Source organism: Harpia harpyja, chromosome 19 (genome assembly GCF_026419915.1).
Source record: "Harpia harpyja isolate bHarHar1 chromosome 19, bHarHar1 primary haplotype, whole genome shotgun sequence".
Taxonomy (NCBI): Eukaryota; Metazoa; Chordata; class Aves; order Accipitriformes; family Accipitridae; genus Harpia; species Harpia harpyja.
Window position 1 is genome coordinate 23,649,463 of NC_068958.1, and position 27,887 is coordinate 23,677,349.

A 27,887-nucleotide genomic window follows, 5' to 3' on the forward strand; every position below is an offset into this window, starting at 1 on the left:
CGCTGCAGCTCTCCGTAAGCTGCTCTGGGGTTTGTCACAGTCGGGGGGGCAGGGAGCCCCCCGTGGTTTGGCTGGGTTTGCAGCCCCGGCACACGCACTGGTTACCCAGCTTCACGGATTTCTGGCACTGGCTCCCCATCTTTTTTCCCCGTGGCCCTCCAGTGCCTTCTGGCTGCCTGGGTGCTCTGCCAGCCTGGACCCCCGAGGGGTCGGGGCAGCTGGGAGCCCCGGGGCTGCCCCAGCACGGCCAGGAGCTGTGGTGGACAGGGGAGCGGTGGGCAGGGGCTGACTGGGAGCAGCTGTGCCAGCCCCGAGGCCAGCACCCCTCTGGTCCCAATCCAGCAGCCCTGGGTCCTCTCCCTTTGCTCCGGATGCCTTCCCCCTTACAGTGTCTCGGTCCTGCTGCTGGTCACACGGGGGGGGGTCTCAAATATTATGAGTGCAATATCCTTTTGTTATTAAGGTTGGAAATCGCTGGATTCTCCAGGGAATGCTTCTCCCCTCTGTAGGGCTGCCAATCTGCCCTGTACTGCTGAGTCACCAGGATGCTTTCCTTGGAAAGAAAGAAATGGCAGTTTCCAAAACGGCTGATGTGTAAGGCTGATCCTGTTTTGTATTTGTTGTTTCCGTTATGCTGAGCATTGCACAGAAAGAATGGTCTGACATAAAAACATGCTGCAAGAATGCTCCCTGAAACAATGCAAGGCTAATAAGTGTTTTCCAAGAAAGAGGGCTACATTTCCTCCTATTCATCCTGCCTGCCAGTTCAATGTGAAGTTTCCTCCTTGCCTGCGTGGCTGGTGTTCCCCTTCACAAGTCTGCCTGGCACAAGACCTGTGCACGTGTCTGGGGACGCAGACAGTTACGGACTGAGTCACACTACCAGCTTGGGGAGGCAAATGCCAGTAAATGGCCACTTCTGGCGTCAGCGGCTCTGCCCTTTGCCCTTCCCACCCCTCAGGAGTTCCTGCCTGGGATGCCTGTACTTTCCCTGCTTCCCCGTCTCGCCCAAAATGTCTCTCCCTGTCTGAGCCCAGGGCCAGGCACTCACCTTCCATGGGCATGGCTTCAGGTGAGCCTTCAATGCTCTACTTGGCAGACCTGCTGTCCTGTGTAATTCCTACCAAAGCCACCAGCTTTCTGCTTCCAAACCCAGCTCTGGAGATGCTTCTTCATCCCCAGGCTGCACTGAGCTATTTTTAGCAGCAACACTCTTCAAGTGGGTGCAAAGCTGGGGAGACTTTCTCCTGCAGCCTCCAGAGCAGTTGGGATTGCTCAGGCTGACCTAAACCCAAGGTTTCTGCGTAGCTTGGCATCACTTGAGGGTTTCTGCTGGACCTCGACACTGGTGTTTCCTTCCCCTCTTCAGCTGGGTGCTTCCTTGCCCCCCAGCTCCTGGGAGAGGATGAACTCTGGGGTCCTCACCTCCCTCCTTAATTGCCAAGGGTTTGCCTATGCAGAACAGAGGAGACATAAGGTTATGACATCTCTGTTTCTGGACAAAGCTATGGGAAAATGGTAATGAAAATTATTCCTTTTAATTTCGAGTGGGGGGACTGGAGGAACAATTTTCCAAAGCTCTTTTTAAATGAAAAGCTTTATTTCAAAGGAGTGAAGATTTTAATTCCTTTGGAAAAGCCATTTTTCTTTGAGAAGGCCAGCCCTTTTGCTGGTTCTACCTGTCTCTGTGGGCAAAATGAGCTGAGCTCATCAGGGCAGCAGCCACATGCGCAGGAGGAGGAAGCGGCTGTGCATGGGGAGCACTGGCACCAGGACCAATGCCACCGCTGCCAGCCTGCTGCCATTATAAACACCGATTTAAAAACTAGCAACACAGGAATTAGGCTTAAATTATGCTATTTTGCTTAATTTCTCGTGCAACTGCTTAGCATTACAAAAGCCTTTCTAAGTTTCGTCATTCATCTATGTTGCTGAGCCCCAGAGGAGGTAGGATGAAGCCAGGGATATTTCTATGTGAAAGAATGACATGTTGGTGGCATTTAAGCCAGAACAGAAGTAAATTAAACATCTAGATCATAAAAGTACCAGAGGATGTTTTAAAATCGGCTCTTTGCAGCAGTGCATTAGTTGACTGCACAGCTTTACTGTGTAATGAGCAATATATTAATTTATAATTAGTGTAGTACAGTGAAGCTCAGCAAATACCTCTGTGCACTCTGGATAATTCATCAACAGAAGAAGCAGCTCTTAATGGTTTCCAAGGTTTGCCTGTCTCCTGTAATTGGGAAGTTCAGAATTTATTGTTATTTCTTTTAAGCGATAATTTGATCGCAACCACACATCTTTATTCCGTGTCTGTTCCTGCTCGAGCGCAGAAAAGCCTTTGGAGCGTTGCAGCTCAGGGTGCGTGTGTGACCTCGCTGCAGGTTGTTGTAGTCAGTGTTTTGCAGACCAGAGGACCTGGTGTTGGTGCAAATTTCCTATAGGCTTTTACCCTTGCCTGTCCCTGCTGCAGAAGGGGAGGTCAGCAGGTTAACCTCCTTGGGTCACTTGGCTTTTCCCCTGCTGCTGCTACCAAAACTGCCTTACCCCTTTCACATCGCCCAAGGGATCTTCATGTGAAATTCTGCTCTCAAAGGCTTCATGAGTCTCCTGTTCTTGTATAACATCACCTGACAGCAGAAATACAGAAGGACAATAATAAATGTGTGATAATAAGGCTAATTGGAATTTATGGAGCCTGTGGGGATTTTATTTTTCAGTTTGGAAGCTCAGACCCACATCCCAGAGGATGCAGGGACCCTGAGTGGTACTCGTCCCTGCCTGTGCGGTGGGTGCCCAGGCTCCCCGGAGATCCTCCCTCCTGTACTGCTGTATTGTCAGGCTGGGAATCTGCACAGAAATTCCCTGTTGTCAGCAAAGTCTTCTGAAAAGGGAACAAAATCCTCAGAGCTGGGTACTCGGTGCTGAGACAGCCTGGAGACATCAGTGCCTTCTCAGAGGAAGGGGATAAATAAGTGTGAATCTTAATTCAGTGACACACTGAAAACAGGGTGTGACAAATCCTCCCCAGGAATAAGATGTCGGGACTTCTGCTTTTTCCAACTTTAATAAAATAATTTGTATGCCTCTGCCTATTAGCAGCTGCAGATAAATTGATCGCACTGAGGATTTAAAGTCCTCTGGTGTGCCCATCTGCCTCAGTATAGCCATCTAACCCAAGCCCTTGTCGCAAACCCAGAATTTTCTTCCTGAAAAAAAGCCAGTTGGTTATCTAGAGAGTGCAGAAGGGTTCTGGGTATGTTGGCAGCCACCCAGTCTAAGGGGAAGTGATTTCCTACATGGTAGTGGGAGTATTCATCACTAAGATTTTCTAGTGCCGTTCCTTTCCTGCCAAACTCGTCTTGTTACGGATGCTAAACTCTTCTCCCTGCTCCCAGTAAAATAACAGGCTCCTTGAAGAGCCACAGCCAGGGAAGAGAGCAGTGCTGAAGGCTGCTGCTGGACAGTCGAACAAGAAGTCAGGGGGGAGGAGGAATTACGGTGTTCACTTCCAGTGTTCACTTCCAGCGGAATTTAAATGAAATCAGTTTTACTGAAGTCTTAATTCTTCCCCTGCATTGAAATTGAAACGCTGTGATCTGGAAAGCAGCAAGTTTGTATTTCTGTACCATTACATCAATGAAGAGCTTGATTTTTGTAGGCCTCCTTATTGAATAATCTGGCCTAATTTAATTGGAATTTGGCTGGTGTGAAAAGTAGTTTTGATTGCATTTGCTCTTGATCATTTCCATTAAAACTTTGTGATCTGAAAAGTAGTATGTTTGTATTTACTTATCATAGCAGTAGAGACCTGAATTGGCAGACTCTCTATCAAATTACCTGATGAATATAAACAGCAGATTTAATTTAGTTTTGTATTGATTTTTGCCATTATTATTAAAACCCTCTGCTCTGAAGAATGAGATGCTTGTATTTCCTTAATATCTTATTACTGGGGTTTGGGTTAATCTTGTAGAGCTTTTCCCTTTTCTTTTGAGCATCCAAGTCTAATTAATTGGAATTTAACACACGGCAATTTTGACTCTAAAGGGGGAAAAAAACTTATTTCCCTCAGGTAAAATAGCAAAGAAACCTATTCTTATCAGGGGCCTCTTAAAGCTGGGGTGCTTTCCCCTGGCTCCCTACGTGCATTTTGGGGTGACTCTTCCCCCAGGGAAGAGGCCAAGGTCTCCGGTTCCCCAGGAGCTGGTGGGTCACCTCGGGGCATCTCCCCTCTAGCCCGGGGAATGGGGGGGCTGTGCCGGGAGGGACCGGCCTCAGGGGAGGCTGCCTGGGGCCGGGCACTGCCTCTGCCTCCCTGCCCATGGTGGCTGTGCCCTGCTCTCTGCTTTTGCCAGCACTAATTGGTTTTACTGATCTGAACTAGGGGTGTTATAAATCAAACCAAGATTAAAGAGGGACAAGTCTGGGCTTCTGCTGCGGGTATGCGAAGGGGAGAGGAACCTTCCCCTGCGGGGGGACTTAGCTCTGCCCTGCATCATTTCCTAGGGAAAAAATGGAAACATCTGATGCGAGGCGCTGAGAGGCTGTGGTTTGCTCTAAGTGGCTGCAGAAACCCGCTTGGATCAGAGGAAGGAAAACAGGTCAGATGATGAGGCTTGTCAGAGGCACGGAGCGCTGGAGGAGCAGGAGCCAGGGCTCTGGGAAGCAGGACAGGCTGAGACCCGGTGCGCACCAAAGCCACCGGCGAGGGTGCTGGGTGGCAGCGAGGGGCCTGGCTTGGTGGTGGCCTGAGATGTCCCTGGGTGTGCAGAGCTACGGGGCTTGTACAACTCGGGGGCCAGTGGGCGGCTGGTGAGGACGGCCCGAATGTGGCAATTTGCTGGGGCTTTCAGCAGAGCCCTGTCCAAGGGCCGGTGCCTGGGTGGGGAGAGGGGATGCACGAAGGCTTCAGTGATCTCACGGAAAGAAAATGGCTGGGAGATTTGCAAAAAACTGCCCACATGTGGTTTGTCCGAACAGCTGCCATTGACCTGTAAATCAGATTGGTCTTGGAAATCATTCAGTGCCTCCAGCTAACCGCTGGCTTGAAAGGTCCCGGAGTAAACTGTGAGCTGTCTTCAAAAAACAAAGGTGTTCATTGATAGGCAAACAGTTTTGAGTAAAGCAAAGAAAATGAGTTGTATGTAATTCCAGCCTCTGTCTCAGCTGCCCTGAGGCTGTGGAACTAACTCCTGGCAGCAATTGTTGTGAAAATTCAGTCCTCGCTTTTGCTGTTTGTTGGCATTTTACAGCCTGTTGCTGCCAGTTGTCACAGCAGCACGGGCAGGTGTCCTGGGGTGGCCCGGAGGGGTTCGTTGGGCCAGCCTGGAGCTGCTCTGGGGCAACAACCGTCCCAGGCTGGTGTCGGGGTCCGGGGCAGCACCGGTGTTTCAGCAGTTCTTGGCTCCAGAAAGCTGCGAGTTTTGGTGGGTTGAGGCTGAAGCCAAGCTCCCGCTTGGAGGAGAGCACCGCAGGAGCGGGGCCGGCAGTCAGTCTGTCTGTCCGTCTGTCCCCGCACCATACAGTACCGCTCGTTGCTCGCCGGGGCTGTCGCGCCTTCTTTTTTTTTTTTTTTTTTGGGGGGGGGGGGTGAGGTAGCTTAGCTGAGACCGGTCCTCCCTACTGGCTACGTTAATGAGCGCCGGGGCTAATTGGGGCGGGGCAGCGTCCTTCCAGGAGGGATCGGCGGTGGGGTGGGTTGGTGCGGAGCCGGGCGCCAGCCCGGGATCGCCGGTGCCGGTCCCGGGGCGGCAGGCGGCGCTGCGCCCCTTCGCGCCGGTACCGGGGCCGTTCGGTTCCGCGCCCGCCGCCCCCGCCCAGCCCAGCCCCGCACCGAGCCGAGCGCTGCCGGCGCCGCCGCCGCCCGGCGATGCCAGCGGCCCCCGGCCGCAGCGGCCCGCGGACGCGGCGCTGACCCGGCGGAGCGGGCGGACGGCGGCCATGGGCAGCGGCGGCCCCGGCCCGCGCGGACGGCACCGGCAGGTACGTGCGGCCCGGACGGAAAGTTTTGGGGCGGGCGGGGCGCGACGGCACCCCCGGGCCGGCCCCGGTGCCCGAGGTTCGGCGCAGCGGCGGCGCCGTCGGGGCCCCGCGTCCCTGCCCGGTGCCGGTTCCCGGGGGCGGTGCGGGGGGGGGACGACGACGACGCTGAGCCCTGGCGGGGGCAGCGCCGTTCCCGGCCGGGGAGCCGGGGCGGAGGGGGGAGCCGCCGGTGCTCGGCGTGCCCGCGGGCAGCGGCGGCACCGGGGGGCGCCGGCCCGGGGCTCCGCAGCGGAGCCCGTACCGGCCCGGCCCGGTCGCCGCTCGGTGCGGCGTGTCTCGGTCCCGTATGGCCCCCCGGGGCGGTGCGAGGCTCCCCGAGCCCCCCCCGCTGCGCTGGCCCCTCGGCGGCCCGGGGGGGGTCGGGCCGGTCTTCGCAGTAAGTTTCTCCGCGCCGGCCCCTGCCGTGTGCTCGGTCCCGGGTGACTCCAGCAGAAGCGGTCACCTCCGGCCCCTGCCCGCCCTGCGGCGGGGGGGGGCAGTGCTCGCGGGAGGGGGTGCCCGACCCAGCGGGGCCTGGCTCTGGCCACCGGGGCTGGCAGGGTCCTGCTGCGGGGCTGCGCTCTGGCCAGGGGTGCGGTTTACCCCCGGTGCAACGAGTCTGCCAGCCCCGCGCAGCCGCTTGCCGTTTTGGGAGGTAAAGCGCTGCTGGAGAGATCCGAGGTTACTGCAGCCAAAAATGCTCCTTCACCCTGGCAGGGGAAATGGAGACCAGCCGCTGCCTGCCTTTGGTGCAAGCTGTCCGCTGCAGCCCAGGCTTCAGGCAGGACGGGATGGGATGTGGGCTTCAGTCTGGGATGGGATGTGATGTGGGCTTCAGTCTTCCTCTGCTTCGTTCCTCTCTGCTGTAACTCCTTCAACCGGGGTGGGCTTGCTTCTGGCCGATGCCAGGCTGGAGCGGGGCAGGGGCGCTGGCCCCGTGGGGTGGCTCGAGGGGCACAGGACGGGGAGCAGCTCGCACGGGCTGGGTGCCCCCCTCACCTGCGAGGGGAGGCTCAGTGGTCCGGAGGAGAGTGTCAGTTGTACCAGTCTCATTCTGGAGACAGGCAGGAGCGGATCCATGCTGGGGTGTTGGGCAGGGAGCAGGAGTCCCCTCCTACTGCCGGTTAGCCATCCCTTTTGATGCAGTGCGAGGCTCGGCGGGCTATTAGGTGTGCAGGTGCCCTTGCCCTGGGAGCGCTCGTCTGTGCTGGGGCACCCACATCCCAGCAAAGAGCCTGCACAGGTGAGATGATGTTGTATCTCCTGGGGAAACAACTTGAGCTGTCAAGTCGTCTGCTTTCCTCCACTGACAAGACTGACTGAGCTCCTGTTGACCTTGGGTTTCAACAACCCTGATGAGTGGCCACGCTCTGCCAGAGAGAGGTTCCTGGCACTGGATGAGTCTGAGGTTTGAGCTGTCAGCAGAGCTGACCTTCAAAATGGCAGCGGGGCAGTGGGATTCACCGAGTGAGGGAGAAGGAACAGGCCCGTGCTTGGGTGGAATTAGAGTTAAAAACTCTCCCGCTCATCTTGGCTGGGAAGGAAATGCTGCAGACGCTGGAGGAATGAGCAAGGAGCTGGAAATAAATCAGTGTAGAGGAGAGGACGAGAGAGCACACCTGGGGGAAAGAGTCCTCTGCATTTCTCTGTGTTCCCCTGCCACCTCTTTGCCTGGTCAGAGGGCACATGCCTCATGCTGCCGTCCCTAGCACATCTGTGGGGCTGGACTGCTGTAAGTGCACCCCAAGTAAGAGCTAAAATGAAGTGTGCAAAAGGACTTGGCTCAACCTGGAGCTCTGGGGCTTGGGCCAGAGTCCCCTGCGGTGGGGTTTCCCTTTGGGGAGTAGCAGTGCAGTGTTCAGGGCAGTACAGAGTGTGGGAGGGTGCGGGAGATGCTGCGTGAAGCTCCCGTCAGTGCAGGTCCAAGTGGGCATGCCAGCCTTCCAGGCGCTGCCCCCGGCTCTGTGGCCACGGTAGCTCTGACTTCCCAGCTTTGCCTGTAATTAAGCATCCTCAGTGCTGCGGAGGGAGCTAGGATTTAGCCAGTCTGCTGGCCTGCACTGATGAACCCGAAGCTGTGGAGGTTGCTGCTGTTGTCGGTCTGTGCTCAGAGGATGGCAGCATCTTGCTGACCAGCCTCCCCAGGGACCCCCAACCTTGCAGCTCGTTCCCAGGACGGGCAGCAGCAGAGTGTCTCAGAGGTCCTGGGCCCAAACCTCACAGCCTGTGCATGTCTGAGTGTATCCTCACCTGCCCGGGGCAGAGGATCCAGTGCTCAGCTGATTTTCCAGCCTTGGGGGAGAGGGAGATGCCCTCTGTCAAGCCTGCCCTGCTGCTTTTGCTCTCTCTTTGGCTGCTGGAGGCAGAGCCGTACCAGAGCCTGTGCCGTGCCTTCCCGGGGGACTGTGGAGGTGTCTCCTTGCTTGTCAGGATCTTTTGAGGAGGCGTCAGCTTCTCAGGAAACTCAGCAGCCTCTCTGTGCTGCTGCCATCGCCTGTTGTGCAGCCCATGGAGCTGTGCTTTGGGGGGAGGGAAGGACACCTTCCCTCTGGGCAGCACCGGTGGGCACGGAGCAGGCACAGTGGTCTGGGGTCCAGCCCTCCCTCTTGTACGAAACGGGCTGGCTTGGCCACTTCTGTCATGAGGTTTGCCAGGTAGCCATGCGGCACGGCAGGGATGTGCAGGGTAGTCATGGGGCTGGGTGTGCAGCCTGTCCCCCGGTCCTGCACAGTGGGGCATTTGCTAAGATGGTCTGACTTTTTGCTTCAGGAAAGTATTAAAATAAAATCACCCCCTCCAACGGGCAACATAACCTCTCCAACATCACGGGAAGGTTTCTGTGCCTGCTGGGCTCTGGCCAGGTTTCCTCCCTGCTCCGCGGCTGAGGTACAGGTCTGCCCGGCACCGTGGACCCCCAGGTTGTGCTCTGTTGGGCCAAAGCCTGCACCTCTTCTTGCACCAAACAAAGGTGCCCAAGTTCCAAGAAGTGCTGAAACAGCAGGAGTATGAAAATAACGTTCAGAAAACTGGCAGAACTGTAGGGCCAGGTGTGCACAAAGGTTGACAGTGTTAGAGCTGCAGCAGGGAGGGCTTGTGTTGCTCGGCACATAAAACCAGCCAATGTGCCAACCTCCCCCACCACTCTTTCTTTTTTGGGTGGAATTCTGCTAACTGTAATTATCCAGCTCACATGAAGCATTGCAAACAGTGCTCCAGACCGGCAGGACTTGGAGTATAATTTGGAATGACAGAGAGTCCCTCATTAGCACTGTGGGGCTCTGGGCTGAGTGCCAGCCGAGCTGCGGACGGAGCAGTCCTGGCTGGAGGGTCGCAGTTACACGTGTGGCTTTAATGAAGAAGGGGGGAAAAGTGTCTAGCTCCTGCGACTGACAGAGTTGCTGGCGTCTGGGAGGGCAGCGCAGAGGTGCTCCCGGTGTGCCCGTGTGCTGGGGGAACCTCGATGAGGCTCCGGTGTGGGTGATGGCCCGGGCCATGTGGGCCCATGCAGAGGAACAGTCATCTCTTGCTGCGCTGGCTACAACTGAGATTTATCTTCAGAGAGATTTGGGCACTTTGCAGTTACTTCACGTCCCAGCTCAGACCCAAAAGGCAGAAAGCAGCTAACAAAAAATATTAATGAAAAATTCCACAAAATTCCAAAGAGAACATAACAGAAGAGAGAATACTGATATTTTCAATCAAAATTGAGTGCTTTGACGTGCCAGAACACTGCTCTTCATTTCAAAATGACATTCCAGGCTGAAAAATTTCAAGTCAGACCAAACATTTTGTAGTTGGAGTCTCATGACGACGGAGGTTGATAACTGTCAAAATAGCAATTTCTGCAAAGCTGTGTTTTCTAACGGGAGTTTGTGCATGAGTGGGAGTGCTGAGTGCTGGTGCCGGCATGGCTCTGGGGGAAGCATCGCTCCGACGGCCGCTGCAGGGATGGCACCTCTCAGCCTCGTGCTCCTCCGAACCCTGCGTGCTCTCCCTGGCTGCCGGCTCGGCTCCTGCCGCTTGGCGCGGTGGCTTCCCTTTTGAGTGCAGTGTGGACAGTGCGGGCTGCATTATTGATAACTCTGTGATTTATTTATGCTTCCTTGGCTATAGCAAACAACTCTGCCTTTCTGAGCTAAATATAGTTTGCACTGGGAGTGTGTCCCTGTCCTGTGCGGGATGGAGGTGGCCAGCGGTGCACTTGCTTTTTGGTCCAGCCGAGTGATTCAGGGATGTCTGCTGCAGACCTCACGTGGCCCGGAGGGTCCCATGGGCAGGAGCTGGGGCCAGGCTCCTCCAGAGGGGCTCTGTTGCCTGCTGTGGGGCTCAGTGCTCGTGCCTGGGAGCTCAGCTGTGCTCCCTGCACGCCCCGTGTGGAGGGGCAGCTGGAGCAGCAGCCGGGAGACCAGGGACTCTCGGTGCGGGCTGAGCTCCCGCGGGGACCCGGCTGCTCTGCTGGAAGCTGCGTGGGATGTGCGTTGGCGTCGGGGGTTCATTGCCACAAGAAATGCAGAGCCTGGTGACAGCACCGTGGCTGCTGTCCTCACATCTGGGCTGCCAGATGCGGCCCTCAGTGGGGTGGGACAGATGTGTGCTCTGGCACGTGTCCCAGCCCAGCCGGGGCACGGCTCCTCCCTGGCTCCCCCGGCCCAGCGTGGGCAGGGGTGGGTGCGTGCGTACGCAGGTGTGCGAGGGCATCAGGTGTGCGAGGGCATCGTGCCCCGCTCCTGGCTGGCCGCAGTGCTGAGTGCTTTTGCACGCACTGACCCTGGATTTACGTGAAGGGCTGAGCAGCTCTGAGAGAGCTGTTTACTTTTTCATTGAGGAAATAGTACGCGTTTTAAGCTGGCATCAATATTTACGTGATGGGCTGTTGCATCTCTGAAGGGGCTCTGACAGTGCAGGCTGTTGTGTGAACCCCCCCGCCCGAGGAAGCCTCTTGCAGAGCAGATTCTGCCAACAGCCCCGCCGGAGCGCCGGAGATTGCCTAAATACACGAGGGAGTCGGCGCAGTCTTGTTGCATCAACTCACGCCAACTTCAAGGAGTGATGGTTTTCTTGCACATTAAGCCATCTGAGTTCGTCCTGGTGATGTGGTGGCTTGGGTGGGCTGGGGGCTGCCTCAGCCCTGGGCAGCGGTGCAGGTCTGCACAGCCCCTCCAGTCCCCACAGCACGGGGTGTAGCCTGTGGGAAGGCTGTGCTGGAGCAGGATCAGTCCCTTGTCACCCGGTGGGCAGGGACGGGGCCAGGAAGGAGAGCAGGATGCCTGCGTGTCCGCGCCCTCACCAACCACACTTCAGTCTGCTCCTCGCCAAGCTGGCTATCCCGCAGTGTTAATTAGGAGTATTTTCTTACCTTTAAATTCTTTTCTATCATAAAATAGGTGGTTTTGTCAAGATACCTTTCTGTTTTTTCTAGGCAAACGTCAACGTTTTTGGTGACATTTTCTGAATTCCCCCCCCCCCCCAACCTGGGAGAATCAAAATGGAAAATATCGTTTTAAATCAGCATTTTGGAATGAAACATTTTTCATTCTGAAATGTCAGTTTAAAACAGAACAATTCATTTTTAAATGCTTCAAAACAAGAAATGCCCTTTTACCACCTCAAAACACTTTGGTTCGATTAAAACTGTCGGTGTTGTCTGTTCTGGCACTTCATTATATGAGTCTGTTTTACTGTCTCAGCCTGGTCTAGAGCAGACAGAAATTTAGAAAATGGTTGAAAATTAAAGATTTCTTCTCCCAGCAGCCCGGGTTTGTCCAGTGCCCGGCTGGAATCCCGTGCTGCCAGCGTCGGCCCCGGTGGGTGCGGGCAGCGGGGCCCCGTGCGGCAAAGCTCGCCGGGGAGGGGAGCGCAGGCGTGAGCGTTGCGGGAGGCAGGGGCAGCCCGGGCACCCGCTGCCTGGTCCTGGCAGCGCTCCCGAGCCTCGGCGTCTTTGCCACTTGTCTTCCTGGCCTCTCGTTAATAAGTTATGGTCCGGCACTGAAGTTTTATGGGGGACATGGTTATTTGCCCTGGACCCGGTTAGATCTCAGCAGGCGATAACCGAGGCCGGGAGGCTGTCACTTCGCTTGGCGGATGCCGAGCGGAGAAGTCGTCGTCGCAGCTGTTATCGCTCGTGCTGCTGCCAGCAGAGCCCCAGAGCCGTTTCCACCTGCAGGGCTGTGGCTGATAAATGGTACAGAGAACATATTTAAAGCAGTTGACAGTAAAATACCAAGTCTTTGGGGATTTAAATTTTTCCTTAAGGGCTCCAGATGATGTAAAACCTCCCTCCCAGCACATCCCACGTGGCGTGGGAGGGGGTGCCAGCGCAGTGCCCTGGTGTGCACGGAGGGGCCAAGAGAGGTTATTGGGGGACCAGGTGCGTTCAAAGGTAGTGGACGCAGTTTTGTGTCTGTCTGTGTGGTTTTATGAACTTTGCAGCTGTGCTGAGAGGAGAAACAGCCCCAGAAGAAGGCATCGCACTGGGACAGCGGGGTGCGGGTCCTGGCACTGCCACGGGCTGCGCGTGTCCGCCCGGGCATCGGCTGCCCCGTTCCTCGGCTCTCCGTGCGGTGCTGGGCCCTGGGACAGCCGGTGTGGTCGGTCTGTCCGTCTGTCTGTCAGTGAGTGGTTTGCAAGTGTGCAGCCCTTGAGAGCCAAACCTTGGGCGTCACTGCAAGGGACCTCGGTGACACGAGGGCGATGACAGCGCATAACTGCACACGGAAAAGGCGATACCTGGAATGACTCATTGCTGATTTACTCTGGCTCTTCCCACACACCCGGGGTCTGTATTTAGTGTTTCTGATCTGCGTTAATAACGTACTATAACGGGCCTGATTTTGCGCTCTCAGCGGTAAAAATCAGGAGCAACTCCTCTGAAGCAGGTGGAGTCCCGCTGTTGTTAAAAGGGGGTGAGCAGGGTTATGGGCTGAGTTCCCAGGGAGGTTTTGCTGCGTGCCGTGGGCAGGCGTGTGCTTGTGTGCACGACAGCGTGTGTGCCAATGTGGGACCAGCCAAGCTCCCAGGCATCCCCAGCCGCTCCCAGGGGACACAGTGGTTCGCACTCCCCGGGTACTTACAGCAGGTATCGCTACCCATATTTCTCTTTCTCCTTTCAGATGCACTGATGTCTGCCCCTTGCAAAGACCTGACCTACCCGAGGTTGGCAGATGCGCAGGTGTTAGTGTGAATCCCCAGTAAAAGGTAACTATCTCTCATCTGTGCTACTGCTGGTGTGATTTCTTTCCGTCCTGCTGCGATGGCCTGGCTGCTGAAGAAGTCCAAGCCCGTCCGAGGGCTGTGGATGAATCCCGGGTGCGTGCCCTGCCTTCCAGGGCTGTGTCCCCGCAGCCAGGCCACCCCGGTCCCCGTGGCCATGCGTGTTCAGGGGCTGCACCACTGTGTGCAGCAGCGTCGGTGAGTGGGGGCTGCACCTCCCAACCCTCCTCAGCCCCTCTTCCTCCATGCGTCTCTTCTTGTTTTTGGTAGAATGAGTGAGAGAGACATACAAAGCCTGAGCAAATGGGTTTTCGTGCTCACTCTTTGCCTTACCACGCTGTGGGGAAGACTGACGCTGGCCTCCACCCATCACAGAAGCCATTCAGGTAGGGGAACCGCCATCCTCGCTATGGGCATCATGCTCCTGTGCAATTGCCCGGAGCCCCCATGACACTGGTGGGACCTTGGGGTCTCCATGGGATGCCCAGGCTGGGGGTTACGTGGGGCCAAGATGTTTGGTGAGGGTCCGTCCCTTGTTCCTGGGTGGGAGGACAAGTGCAGGTGGTCTCTGGTTGTGGCACGCACCGGCTGTGGGGGTGGGTGGGTGCTTCTCTGGGGACCAGAGGCCGATGGCCCGGGGGACCTCGGGGTCCGGGCAGTGAGGATGAGCATGCTGAAGGTGCGGGGCAAAATCCAGCAAGTGGATGCCGAAAGGCACCGACATTTTCTCTCCGGTGCTGCTGTGATGGCTGCGGGATTTGCATTTCGAGTGTCCATGCGTGCAGGAAACTCCCTGGGCTGCTTCTCGGAGACAGGCAGGAACCTGGAGCCATATAGCAGTAAAGCTGTTCCTCGGAGTTATAACTTGTAAATACTTAATATGGGACATTTAAAAACTGTTGCTTGGTGAGCCTAGCTGGTCTGAGGAGCTGAAAAGCAAATTTCTTTATGTTTGTGGCAAAATCTGAGACACATCTATGTATTCAGGTTATTACTGAGGTAATTCTTTCCATCTAAGTTGCAATGAGTGTCACAAACCATGCTTGTTATGCGATGGACGCTCTCCACTTCAGGCTTTCATTAGAAACAAATTTTCAGCCCTCTGGTTGTAAAGATCATCTTGAAACGTGGAACAAGTATAAACTGATGTAGAACTGAAAGTCTTGCTGGAAAGCGTAGCCTTGGCTCTGGGGTGTTAATTTGTTATTCCCAGCGGTGGCTTTGAGATCCCCCTCTGTTCGTGTATGTTGGAAAGCTGTTTTGTGCAATCAGCGTGATTTTTGGAGGGGGTTACATGAACGCGTGGCTGAAGTTTGTGTCTTGAGAAGAGAAGCAGCTGAGAAGCCGTGCTCAGCCCTTCGTCCCCGTCCTGCCCGGTGCAGGAGCCCGATGGGCCAGTCCAGAGGGGGGATCTGGTGGTCCAGGGCTGGGGGTTCCTCTCCTCGGTGCCTGGTGAGAGGATGGTGTGGGTGGGTGGGAGCTGACGTTACTGGTGTGCTGGCAGACTTGTGCCCCAGAGGCGAGCGCTTGGAGTACGGAGCAGTCCTGGGGCACGTGCTGTCTGCCTCTCGTGCCTGTGTTTGGAAAAGAAGGTATTTAGGGGTTAATTTGAAATTGTTCGTGCTCTTGCCTGACCCCACACCTAACCCTGTCCTATTTCTGTCATTTTGCCTGACAGTTAAAGCAGTTCTAATCCTATAATCCCGATCCTCGTTGCTTAAAACCAAAACGTATCTTCCAGAGTGGCTGCCTCAACCAGCTAGTCAGCAGTTACCTGCTTACCCTCTTTCTAACCTGTAGCAGGTGTGTGAGAAGATAAAACTCCTTAGTCATTTCTGGAATGACTTTTTGGGACCGGCTCAGGACTCCCCAGGGTACAGGCTGGGGCAGTGCCCGCAGCCGGGCGCTCACCCAACCTGCCCGGTCCCCGACAGGAGCGGTTTGCAGAGGAGCTGCTGCTTTTGGAAGAGTCAGACCTGGCATTAATAAAGCAGCGACTCACCCAGGTTTAAAGTGCAAATGCCCAAGTGTACTCGTGGGGTGTGAATTATGTATAAATCTCGCTCCATACGTGAGGAGACAGGCTCATGAATTCATGTGCTCGCAGGCAGAGAGCTGGGGATTTTTTGCTCACACAGACTTATCCACAGTGGACCAAATCTTGTACTTTTTATTCAAGCAAATTCTAATCCACAGCAAAGAGGGCATACCAGGAGCAAATACTTAAAAGTTTGACCCCACTCTGTGTCTGTATTAACACGGTTTCTCTCTGCACGTCCTGGTTTCCTGGCACTGTAAGTATTTGGTGTGGCTGCGCTGGCGGCTGCCTCCTCTCCTGGGCTGGGTTTCCATGGGCTCAAACCAGGAATTCTTAGTCTGCTTGCTGAGTTCATGGGCTTTATTTTCCTGTTGTCTGCCCTGTGCTTTTGCTTCATTTGGGACAGTTTTTGGTAAAGGTTATGTTTGAAACATAAGCGTAAGGTTCCGTTCTCAGTTGCAATGACGTTTTTGTCCTAGGAAGGCCGCAGTTACGTTTCTGCATGTGGAATAGAACTGGAGGGGGGAATGGCGATAGCTGTACTGCTGATGCCTGCCTGCGACCCTCACAGTCAGAGATGCTGGTGGATTGTGTGCATAAAAGGACAGACACGTCCAGAGCTTTCAGCTGTTTAGAGCATTGTGTTTATTCACAGTTAAAACCAGGTGTTGGCACCTAAAAATGAGCAATAGCAGAGGAAGATCTTTAATTGTGGCAATGGGGCCACAAGGTTTTAGAGCCCTCAAACTTCTGAATTTCTTGAACAGAGAGCCCACGTGCAGACCCTCTGTTAGCTGTCCAGGGAAACACCACACTGCAAACATCTGGCTGTGGAAATAAGTTTTAACCACTTGTGTTCACCAGCACATGGGGAATTCTGATGTGTCCAAGTAGAGCAGTGCTTCCTGGGGTATGTGGTTGCATTTAAATAGCCACATGAATCAAGTGCAGAGATTAAGTCATTTGGAAATTGAATAGGAGACTCCTCAGTGAAGAATGATTCACCAGCAATTTAATCCCCCATATAACGTGGTGAGTTCTACGTGATGAACAAGGCTTGCTTGTCTGGATACAGCTCCCGCAAAGGTGGCCCCAGCATCTTCAGATAAACCCCTCTAATGCTGATAATCAAAGTGCCATCTTTGCCTTTGTTCACAGTCATCACTCAACCCAGAGCAGAAGCAAAGGCATTTAGGCAGCTGGGATTTGCTTTCGGGAAATGAGGTTCTCTGAGTGAGTGGAGAGCAGAGCACCAATTTCTGATTATCTTGTAAGAGAGATTTACCGGTCAGCGCGTCACTGCTCGGGTTGTAGGCAGCAGCCCTATGGCGTTTATTTGTGAGATGCTTCTGCCAGATTCCCTCTTGCTTGGGGAAGTGTTGGTTCCTCCATCACGTGCAGCCTTTACATCAAGATGGAGTCTTTTTCTAAGCCACCTTCTCTAGATGAGGCAGGAGCTGCGCTGGGTGTGTGGGAAGCACCGCTCGGCACCACAGGGGAAGGCAGGTTGTGTGTTGGGAGCTCTATCCCCTAGTCGCAGGGTGCCCGTACATGTTCATCTGTCGCATGATGGCCAAACAATTTCAGCTGTTCGTGACACAGTCCAGGCATTCGGTTTTCTGCTTGCACATATGTAGTGATGGGATTTGCACGAGCGGTTCATGGATGTGCGCACACTCGCACGTGCAACGAAGGGGACAGAGCATGATGTAGAGTCTTGAGGTGACAAGACAGTAAAAAATCCCAACTGACGTGTAGTGATAATGAGCAATAAAAACAAGCCTGCTTCTCTCCAACACCCTCTTAAATAATACATGCATCTAAGGCAGTAGTGATTTTAAGACTTTAATTATTTAGTGAATATTACTAGTAGAGTTGTTGCAGGGCACGGAGTACAGATCACTCACGCCGCTGGCTGCCCGGGTCTGCCCACGAGCCACTCGTTCCCCGGTGCCCCCGGGGCCGTGCCGCCCTCTGAGCAGAGCCCACCGAGGCCGCAGCCCCGCTCCCTGCCATGGACCGGACCCTCTGCCTCCCTCCCAGGTTCTGCCTCTCTCTGCTGTGCTGCTCAGCCCTCCTCAGGACACCTGGACCCCTTTAATGGCATTTCAGTGCCCAGGAGGAAGGGGGTTTCACGCAGAGGGTTTGGGCATTGCCTGGCAGTTACATGCATTCAACTTCTCTTCATTTTACAACTCTCCACCAGCAAGCAGAGCCATATTTTACACTGAACGTGTGGAGCTGTGCCCACGCCTCCCTGAGACACAAAAAATATGTCATTTCAGGTTATGCCATAAAAACCCATGCTCTGCCACTCACTTAAAGGTCAGCCAGCGTAGGACAGAGGTTTTATTTTATTTTTGCATGCAGGATTCAAAAGCCTTGTGGTCTTACAATGCTTTTATGGTTCCATGAGATAAGATTTTTTTTTTAAAAAGAGTTCCAGTGGGGAAATACCAGATAAATGGGAGGGAGAAGCATGCCAGAAGCTCTGGAACTTATCCCAGGCTCTCTGGGGGTTTCCTGCTCTCGGTGTTAAACACACCATCCATCTGGTTTGCATTTTCAGTCCTATCTGGTTCGAAGTTTCCTGCTGCTCAGCAAAAGGAGAAGCAGCTGCAGGGAGCTCTGGAGGAGCTGATCACTCTCCCTGCGATCTGGCTTGGGCTCTGCTCGCTCTTCCCAGGCGTGTGACATGGAAGCCCGGCATGGCAGGGAGCTGCTCAGCACCCCTTGGCACCGCTCTCCTGCCAGCATCCCTCGGCACAGGGCTGCTCATCTCCTCTACAACGAGGAAACAGCAAAGTCTCCTGCTGACATCCTGGGAATCACTGTGTCTGATGCGGAGGGGTTTATCTGCATCCACTTACAATCCCCCGAACTCCTCAGCTCGTTCGGATGTCGGCGTCCGTGGCGCTCGGGTCTGGCGTGGTCCCATGCTGCCTGCGGCCGAGGGGTAGGAAAGCGGGTGAATCTGGTGTGTAGGGGGCTGAGGTGCTTTACACCAGGAGTGGTGGCTCTTGCCCTGCGCCCTGTGGGGCTGTCCCTCCTGCTCCAACACAGCCTGCAGCTCTGCGGGGAGCAATCATTTGGGGAGGGGGTCCACCGTGCCCTGCTGCCGTGTGTCGGGCCGGGGCTGGCGCCTGAGGGGTCTGCACTGGAGAGAAGTGCCTGGGCCAAGTTTCCAGTGGAGTTGTGTCCCAGGGCAGGATATCAGATGGTCACAAGACCTTGAGGCAGATGCAAGTATTTCACGGCCCAAGAGAGGGCTTGGTCCCGGGTGTGCGTGCTGCTCCCCAGCTCTGCCCTCAGGAGAGCCCTTGCTGCAGGGCTGTGCGTGCCCCCGAGGGGGCTGGGGGGCTGTGCCAGGGTGTTGGGGGGCTGTGCCAGGAGCCTGCCCGAGCTCTGTGGTGCTTCAGTTTGTCTTTGAGCTGTTCACGGTTTGAATCCTGTGGCAGAAGCAGGCGGGTGGGCTGGAGCTCCTGGCTGCGGGCGATGGGGTGTCTGCCCCCGCACACGGTGCCCTTTGTAGGCAGCCCTTCGCGGGCAGGGGCAGCTGCTCCTGGCACTGCCGTTTGCTGCCTGACCCCGCTGGCAGCAGCTGCCTGGGCTCCGACTGGCTCAAAGGAAAGCTGTATGCTTTTGAGGGAAAACAAAGGCTTTCTGAACTTCCCTGTTCTGAGGCTCGCAGCTGCCCTCTGCACTCCCCGCACAACCGCAGACCTGCACCCCCGGTACAGCTCAGCTAATCGCAGACCCGGGCTGGGTCCGGTGGGGCTGGAGCACAAAGCAGCATCTTAGCGAGAGCATCTCTCGTCTGCCATGGGTTCTGCCTTCCCTGCCTGGCGTGCCCGGACAGCTGGGGGCAAGGCGCAAGCTGGAGATGGACCGTGTCCATCTGTCCTGGTGGGAGCACCTTCTTGTGTCTGCACACCCGCGGTCTGCCGGGGCGGCCGGGGTTCCTTGGTGTGACCGGCAGGGACGCGGCGGGTGCCCACGGGCTCCTGCCAGGGCAGGACAGGCTCTGAGGCTGCGGTGCCAGCACCGCGGTGCTGCCGTGCTCAGCCAGCTGCAGTAAGGCGGAGGAGAGGCAAATTTTTCTTTATCTCTGTGCTGCACCTTTTTGAGCAAATTAAAAGGGCTTTGGCATGTTAGCAAACTCTTATTGCATGGCTGTAATGAGTGATTTCTCAGTTCTGCCTGGCTTTCCCTCAGCTGAACCTTTTTAAATTAGCTGAAAATGAGAAGCCGGAGAGCAGAAGTGAGAGGGAGCAGAGGGGTCGTCTGGCCCTTCCTCCTGGGCAGAGCTCTGCTAATGGAGCTTTGCAGGGAGGCTTTCATAAAAACGAGTCAAAACCACAGCTGTGTGCGAGTGCTGAAGTTGGAGGGTGTAAAATCCCCTGTCGGGGGGGGCTGTGTTGGGGTGCGCGGGGTGTGTGAGTGACTCCTTGAGGTCCTGGACCAGAGCATGGTGGGAATGTGGGTTCTATCTGCCAAAGCCAAGGACCTCTGCTTATTCCTCAGATTATTTGAAAAAATCCCATTAACTGTAAAAACAGGGCAAAACAGTCACGTTTGTTCTGTAATGAGTTGCTTTCCTTCTCACTTCCACCAAAGCTTTTTTTTCGCTGTTTCTGCATACAATAAGAATGGAAATTATCATTAAAGCTGAATTATGATGGCATTTAAAAGGGATGATAAAATTTATGGCCAGAGATGCTATTACAAAATACTTCCAGGGTAGGTAATTGTGTAATTATTATGGGCAGAAGTGAAAGTGATGGTTCATTAAAAGAAAATGACCATGAAATAACAATAAATAAAGCCAAATTAAAGCCACGGCAATTGCATGGCCCATCCTGCCCATGTGCCGGCGGGTGCAGCGCACAGGTGTGTGGCTACTCGATGGAACAGGCTGCAAGGGACAAGCAGTGTTGTCGCTGCCCATGTTCACGTTAAGATGTGGCCTTTCTGCACGGCAGCGAGTGTCTCTCTGCCCTGGCCCCAGGCTGGTGGCACTGCTGGAGAGCAGGTCCTGGGGTGGCTCCTCATGTCCTGTCCTGTTGTCTCCCGGCCGGTGTTCGCACACGGTGGGAACAGGAGAGAGGCAAGAGCTGCTTTGGCTGAAAGCTGGCGCAGCTGTGCCCAGCCAGCACAAGCTGGGAAGTTGCACTTGCATCAGCATTTCCCCGCAGAAATGTGAAAATGTGGCTGCAAGGCAGAGGGATTTCCCCCAGTGCCTGGGGAGAGATCCCGTTTCCCTGAGTTTTCATTTGAGAAGGTGAAGTGGCTGCTTTCCAAAAACTCCTGGAAGGCAGGCGGTGTTTGCTGGTGAGCGTGGGTACGTGCTGCCTCTCCCCGGGGACACACAGGAGCGCTCGCTGTGATGCAGGTCAGCCGTCCCCGCTCCCCTTCACGTGGCAGTTCCCGCAGAGCTGGGCAGGGGACACCGGCACGAACCTGCGGCACGAAGTCCCTGGGCCGGTTGCCTCACTTTGCGGGGATGGGGGTGGATGGGGCCCTGGGACCCTCAGCAGGACCCTCCTGGCAGTGGCTGGGGGGGCGAAGCAGAGCTGGGAGCTGAGGCTGTACGGGCAGGATGGCGAGGGCAAGCTGGCAAATGCAGGTGGGGTCGGAACGACTGCCAGAGCCGTGTGTGCTGGGAAAGGGCTGAGCGTGGGCTTGTGCTCACGGGTACCTCCACCAGCAGCAGCACGGCTCTCTGCTCCCTGCAGCCCTGCATGTCCTGCTTGCAGCCTTTACCGAGCCTTTCCTCCCGTGGCTGCTGAGGGCTCCTGCCCGCGCCCTGGGGGTGCAGAGGGAGGGGGCCGAGTGCGCGGTCCTGAGCTGAGGATGCAGAGCAGCCAGGTCTGACAGCCTGATGCATGCTCGTCTGCATGTGTTTTGGGATGGCACGCTGCAGAAACACAGCTTCCCTGTCCTCCTCCCAGCCTGGCTCCCGCTCACTGCAGAAATAAAAGCCTGTTCCTGGTGACCCAGGGGATGTCTCAGTGCATGGCTCTGCGCTCGCTTCTCCAGTGCTCATTAAACAGGACCTGCAGGGATCATGGTCATGGTCATGGGTCATGGAAATGAAATCTATCCAGCCCTGTTTGGCTAATTTGCATTGTGCTTGTGTGGGCCGTTACCCAGTGAAAGTCATTGATTTGTGATGCTAACTAGCTTCTATACCCGGATCCCAGAGGTGATAAGCCAATACATTAGTTTTCTTTCTTCCTTAATATTTTAATGGCATTGGGAGGGGGAGCAGCAGAGCAGCCGGGATTTCTGATGAACACCGTGACATTTCTGTGTCACCGCAGGGTGGGAATGCCATCCTGCTCCCCCTTCCTCCAGCCGGAGGATGGTGTGTGATGGCAAGATGGGAGCATCGGTTTTAGCTGGGGTCGGAGGTGGTGGTACTCTCTTTGAAGCCAAAGGCAGCACGATGCGCCATCCACTCTTATAGCTAAGTGTGCATCTCATTATCAGCTGCAATTAATTAATGTGCACATTCATTTCAGTAAAGCTCTTGGCTTGGCCGTGGCAAGAGGCTATTAATTTTGCTGGGTAGGACGCACGTGAAGGCTGTTAGGAGTAAGGGCTCGGAGGTAGGAGGTCTGGAGCAGGACCAGCGCTTCTCCTCATGGGTGGGGTGGGGAGATGCTGGGACGAGCCACGTGTAAGTCATCAGCAGCCCTGGGACGATTGCCAGAGGCCGGGACAGCGCTGCCCGCGCTGGGCTCCTGGTGCCTGGGTCCCGGCACACACCGGCAGCGCTGCCCAGGGGCGGTGAGCGGGAGGTGGCCTGGGGGCTCCGGGGCACAGCCCTGCCTGACGGTGGCTGTTTCTCCTCCCGCAGTGCACGTAGAGCCTGGCACGTGTGAAGTCATTGCAGCTCACAGGTGCTGCAATAAGAACAAGATTGAGGAGCGCTCCCAGACGGTGAAATGCTCCTGCTTCCCGGGGCAGGTGGCAGGGACGACACGGGCAGCTCCCTCCTGCGTGGATGGTGAGTATCCCGCAGCTGCAAGCCAGGTCCTGTGCAACCCCCGACTGCGTTCCCGGTCGGTCAGGCTGGTGTGGGGTTTCTGTGCCCCGGGATTAGCAGAGGAGACCTGCCCAGGGGCTCCTGCAGCAGAGCAGAGGGGGAGAGGGGGCATTTTGGGGACGCTCTCCCTTGGTGTGGCTGCGTTACCTGCCTCTGTGCAGCCCCGGGCTGTGTACCGTGGGTGGGTTATGGTGCTGCAGGGGTTTGAGCTCCTGCGGTGCGTCGCTGCGCTGGGGCCAGGCGCCGCAGCATCAATCCCTGCACTTCTGCCCACCGCGCTGCTGCAGCCAGAGGCAGGGACGTGACTCCAGCCATGCAGCACCATCACCTGCAAGGAGCACTAAGCAAAGCTCAAACCATGTATATTTTATCGAATGACATCATGTGGCATCACCGAAGAGCCGGCAGGAGCAGCTGCAGCCTCTGCCAGTGCGTATTGATTTGCTTGACAGCCGGTATCCTGTGAGTGTGTTTGTGTGCAACACCAAGAAATACCAGGATGAATTATCAGGGAAGGCTTTCGTTGTCCCAAACAGCTTATGTGTGTCGTCGTTCCCAAATATAGGGGAGCCCGCTCTGGTTACCTGTGTTGGAGGCATAAATTACAAGAGCCTAATGGAGTACAGCAGTAGTAGACAGTCCCTTTGCCTCCATAAGCGGAGCCCGAAGTAGCTTATTGAACAACAGTGTTCTCCCCGCTCTCGCTGGGAGCGAGGACAGGGCTGTCCTTAGGCTTTTTACCTGGGGTAGTGAGAGAAAACAGGTTCGGAGTGAGGCCAGGCAGGCGACGAGCAGCTCCTCGGCGGGGTCTCTGCAAACGCGGGCTGTGCCGGAGAGAGGGGCTGCACCTCCTGCCACCGCCCGAAGGCAGGCAGGGCTGGCACCCTCCGCACCCCGTGCCGCAGCCCGGCCGCTGACGCCCTCCTCTCCCCCAGCCTCCATCGTGCTGCAGAAGTGGTGGTGCCAGATGGAGCCGTGCCTCGACGGGGAGGAGTGCAAGGTGCTGCCCGACCTCTCGGGCTGGAGCTGCAGTAGCGGCAACAAAGTGAAGACGACCAAGGTATGTCCCCTGGCAGGGTGCTGGTGGGGGAAGCCTGGCTGCGCTTTCTCCAGCCTGGGGCAAGCAAAACCCAGGAAAGTGTCCCCAAAGAGTTCGCAGGGGAAGGGGAGAGCTCCGGCTTCTCCAGGGCACGCGCCCTTTGTTATGGATGCACCGAAGCAGAGCAGAGGGTCTGGGCTGTGCTGTTGTCACCAGTGCTGGAGGGGCCGGTGGGGGTAGCGCAAACCCCGAGTGGGTCCCACGGCTTTGCTGATCGGTAACTCCTGCGGGGAGGCTCAGTGAGGAGGGCGTTGCGTGGCTCAGCCCACAAGCAGACGTGTTGGGGATGTTGCTGTACCAGCCTGGGGCTGCTGGGCTGTCCTGGCTGCTCCCCAGCATCTCCCTGCTGCTCTGGGGCAGGAGGTTGCTTGTCCCAGCCCAGTGGTGCAGCCCTGAATCCATCACCACTCCCCCGTCTGAGGCAATCATCTGTGACAGAGTGCTACATGATTATTATTTTCATGGCTTGCTGAATGCCCCAAAGAACAAGGTATAATTAAAATTTTATCAAACTCATTAGTAATTACATATATGCCATGGTTAATCAGTTGCATAATTTTGTAATCATTGTTCATACTGTTGAGTGTAATTATTCCTTATGCTTTAGTTTTTCTCACCCCACATCCCCTGCCATAAAATTATCTTATTAAGTGATGTTGGGATTTTTTTCATTATTGCTATTATTTCTGTGCACGGAAAGCACTTTCATGCTCAAGTGTTTTTATGGACATCCAAGAAGGTTCCTCTGGCCCTGGGCATCCATCACTGACCACTAACTGCAGCACTACATTTAGCTCATTGACTTTTTCCCATCTTAATGTTGTTTGTTAATTTGCCCCCAGCTGCTAACTTAGCCCAAAGCTTCTGCTCTGGCTTTGCTGTCCTGGGCTCTCACTGGGGACCGTTCCCATCTGCAGGACCCCAGGGCTTCTGCTCTCCTCCCTCGTCCAGCAGCCCCGACCTCCATGGCCATCCTCCTAGCACCCCTTTTGGGTCCCTTGCCCTCCCTTAGGGAGGTGGCGTTTTGGAAACGCAGACCTATGTTTTTGAAAGAACTTTTGGTGACTTTGGGTGCCCATTAGGAACTGTGCCGAGGGGCTGGATTTGCCCCTCCCAGTCCCCTCTGCAGACAGACCCCCAGTGGAAGCTGTAGCCAGAGCACGGGGTTCACAAACAATCCATAAGCTGAAATTTGGAACGACCACCCCATTAAATGAATGCAAAGAGCCAATCGTATTTGCACCTCCCGAGGCTGTTCGCTGACAATTCGCAGATGGGGGAATCGGCGGGGTGTGTTGGGTAACTCGCCCGCTGCCAACAAACGGACCGTTGCCATTAGCAGGCGCCTGCCCCACTCTTCTCTTCTGCCCGCAGGTCACACGATAGCCTCCGTGCAACTCGGCGGCGGCTGACCAGCCTCGGCGCGGGCCCCCGGTGCTCCGCAGAGCCGGGAGCAGCAGGACACGGCCCGGCCGGGTGGTCCCTGCGGAGGCGGGATGCTCCGGGGCTGCCGTCCTGCACACGCTGGCGGGACCGTGCCGGGTACCGGATCAGAGCGCCTGCTGAGCCCCGGCTTCCCCAGAGGCTGCAAGTATGGGACCCCGGCGCAGCTGCGAGACTCCTGTCACTCCACGGTCCCCTCCTCCCCTGTGGACACACCCACTGACCAAGAAACGGGCTCGTTTTCCTATCCTCTTAAATAAAATACTCCAATCATGTAAGAGCTGTTGACAATACAGAGACAGACGGACAGCGGTCCCCCAAAATGGGCTTTATTCTGAAATAGCTGAAATCATTGCTGTGAGTCACCTTTCCCCATCTCCCAAGATGTTGAATAGGGTCGCTGTCAGGAATTGGGAAGTCAATGGTTGTGTGAAACCCTCCCCCGTTTGGCTCACGGCTCCTGGCCCTGTGGGTTCCCAGGAGCAGGCGCTGAGCTCCGGCCTGATCTTGTGTCACCCAGGGGCTGCTCCGACCCCTGGAGCGTTGTGCTTTCCCTGCCCTGTGGCCTGGCTGCTGTGACCACGTGTGGCAAATGCGTCAGCATGGCCAGGGGTGCCTGACACCCCGTCGGCCTCCGGAGATGGTGAAATGTCTCCATGGAGCATGCTGCTGGTTTCTCCTTCCTCAGTAACTGCATTAATCAGGCTGCGAGTTTAATATCTGTTCTCTACCGTGCAAGTCCCAGGCACCAAGTTACTGCTTGTGTTTGCAATCGAATTTCAGAGTAACGCGTGGGGGAAGCCCTCTTCTGTTTGCAGGTCTGGCGTGCCTGACACCATGCAGATGCCCAGCCAGAGACCCAGACCGAGCCAGGCTTCATTGCATTAATTCAAAATAAAGAAAAATGTACCATCTCCTGGCCCCGAGTTCGTGACCTTCTCCAGGACGCACCGTTTCCCCTGGTGTGGCAGCTTGAGGGGGAGAGGATGAGAGCCCTGCGGTCCCGACATCGGCAGCGCTGGGGACACTGGGGCTGCTGCACGGGTGGGACCGGTGGCACACGGCCTGAGCAAGAGCATCGCTGCCGGGAGCAGGGCCAGCACCTCCCCGGGCACCCCAGTCCCGCTCCGTGACCCGTGCGGGGGGATGCACTGGCTCAGGAGGGGCCGGGAGCTGGAGCCGGCGCAGGGGCCGGCAGCATGGCGTGCTGCCCGGGGACGCTGGTGTGCGTGCAGCCGCCTGCCGCCGTGCTCCGGCTGCCACCCACGGGACTCGTTATTTAGACGTTTTTGTAACGGGGTATGTAATACCTGCTTCAGATGTGATGTAAATACCAGACTGTGAAATAATAAATTCATTTTAATCTCAGCAAAGGATCTTCTCATTCAGCAGCGAAGGGAGGCTTTGGGAGCGCTTCTCTTGCCGGCCGGATCTGAGGCAGAGGGGCTGGGGGCTCTGCCCTGGCCATTCCCATCCCAACTGGCTCGTGTGACAGCAGCCGCTCTCATTACTCATGCAACTGTCTAATTCTCTGGCTCAATAAAATCTTTTGGCTGTGACTTACACTCTCTAATTACACGTTGCATTAAAAAGGCATACTCTTTCATTTAGCCGAACCGCAGAGGAACAGTTCAGGCGATGCTCAGCGGGCTGATTTTCGTCTCGATTTCACTGACGTTGCTGCAGGGATGATTCTGCCCGTGTCTCTCCGTTCCAACATGCTGAGACCTGACCGGCGACAACCTTCTCCGGCTCTGGTGGGCAGGTAGCCGTGCCTCGGGGCCACAGCCACTGATGTGCTGCCAGCGCGGGCACAGTGGTTGTCCTGTCACGGGCCCTGCATGGCTTGGCTGCTGGGTTACCCAGCAAAGGGCTTTCATGTTCTGTCAAGTGTTTGGATATGTTTTTTCTTATTATCCATTGCGCTGGCTGGAAAGGTTTGAGGAATAGCGGAGGGCAAAGCCCCGCAGAGGAGGAGCTGGCAGCTGCCTGCGGCTGCCCATGCACCCAGGGCCAGCGAGCTCTCCCGACTTTGGGATGTTGCTGAGCTCCTGCTGGGACGGCCCCGGCTGCACGGTGGCTTTCTGTCCTGGGCCCAGCACAGCTGAATGACTGAAAATACCCTTGAGATGGCTTTCCCCCATCAAAGGAGTGAGACGAGCCTGGGCCACAAGTTATCAGGAGAAGGGATGCGCAGCGGGAGCCTCCTTCCCTGGGGAGAAAAGACGAAGATGGGCAAAAGATACAGAAAAATCCACCGTCAGCTTTCTGTACCTCTCCTGATGCAGAGCCATTTCTGGCGGGACTTCTTATCAGTTCAGAACAGCAAACGGAGGGAGAAAAAAGGAACAAATTCAGAATAATTGGCAAGAGATTCCTTAGCACTGAAGAAAAGAGGATCTGTCCTCGCAGAAAGGAAGGGCAGGACGCGTCCCCCGAGCGCAGGGCAGCGCTGGCGAGGAGGGAGGCAGAGGTGGGGGGACAGGACGGGACAATTTGTGCCCCGCTCTGGGCCAGGGCTTGGGGCAAGGGCCAGGGCTGCCGGGCTGGAACAAAGAGCCGGTCAAGCTCATTTATCGAGCGCTGTTCACAGCATGAATAATTTACCCTGCTGCTCTCTGATGCCAGCGGGAGAGAGCAGGGGCTGGTGCGGGAGCCTGGGCTGGGCTGCATTAACCAGCCTTTCCCTCTGTCTCTGCTCAGCTGAAACCAGCCTGGTGGAGCCCGGGAGCCCCTGGGCTTGTGCCTCCAGCCCCAACATGGGGTTTGTCAGCAGAACCTGCTGCTTCCCCCCACCCGGGGTGATCAGGGGCCATGCACCCCGTGAGCTGGGGGGAAGGGAAGGGGTTAAAGGGTGCGGTGTGAAGGCAGCTGGGGGCAATAGGCAATGTGGGCCCAGGAGAGCTTAAATAAAGGAGGCAGGGGCAGTGGGTGCTGCTGTGGGAGGAGGTACTGTTCTTGACATTTCTTGCTGTTGTTCTGTGCAGGAGCTGGGCTGAAGCTTCCCTCTCCTGCCAGCT

General features: G+C 56.0%; 1 protein-coding gene across 1 annotated transcript; it reads left to right on the forward strand.

Moving 5' to 3' along the window:
* Positions 1–5,695: 5,695 nt before the first annotated feature.
* TAFA3 (TAFA chemokine like family member 3) lies at positions 5,696–26,432 on the forward strand. Its single transcript, XM_052815218.1, has 6 exons — positions 5,696–5,988; positions 13,137–13,221; positions 13,507–13,622; positions 22,137–22,286; positions 23,261–23,385; positions 24,799–26,432. Exons 3-6 carry the CDS (start codon positions 13,508–13,510, stop codon positions 24,808–24,810), a joined length of 402 nt encoding a protein of 133 aa, XP_052671178.1. The 5' UTR covers positions 5,696–5,988; positions 13,137–13,221; position 13,507; the 3' UTR covers positions 24,811–26,432.
* The last annotated feature ends 1,455 nt before the right edge of the window (positions 26,433–27,887 follow it).

Coding starts and splice junctions, on each gene's coding strand:
- TAFA3 (XM_052815218.1), top strand. CDS start 13,508: ATGAGTGAGAGAGACATACAAAGCCTGAGCAAATGGGTTTTCGTGCTC. Junction 13,623..22,136: donor CCATCACAGAAGCCATTCAG/GTAGGGGAACCG, acceptor CTCCTCCCGCAG/TGCACGTAGAGCCTGGCACG. Junction 22,287..23,260: donor AGCTCCCTCCTGCGTGGATG/GTGAGTATCCCG, acceptor CCTCTCCCCCAG/CCTCCATCGTGCTGCAGAAG.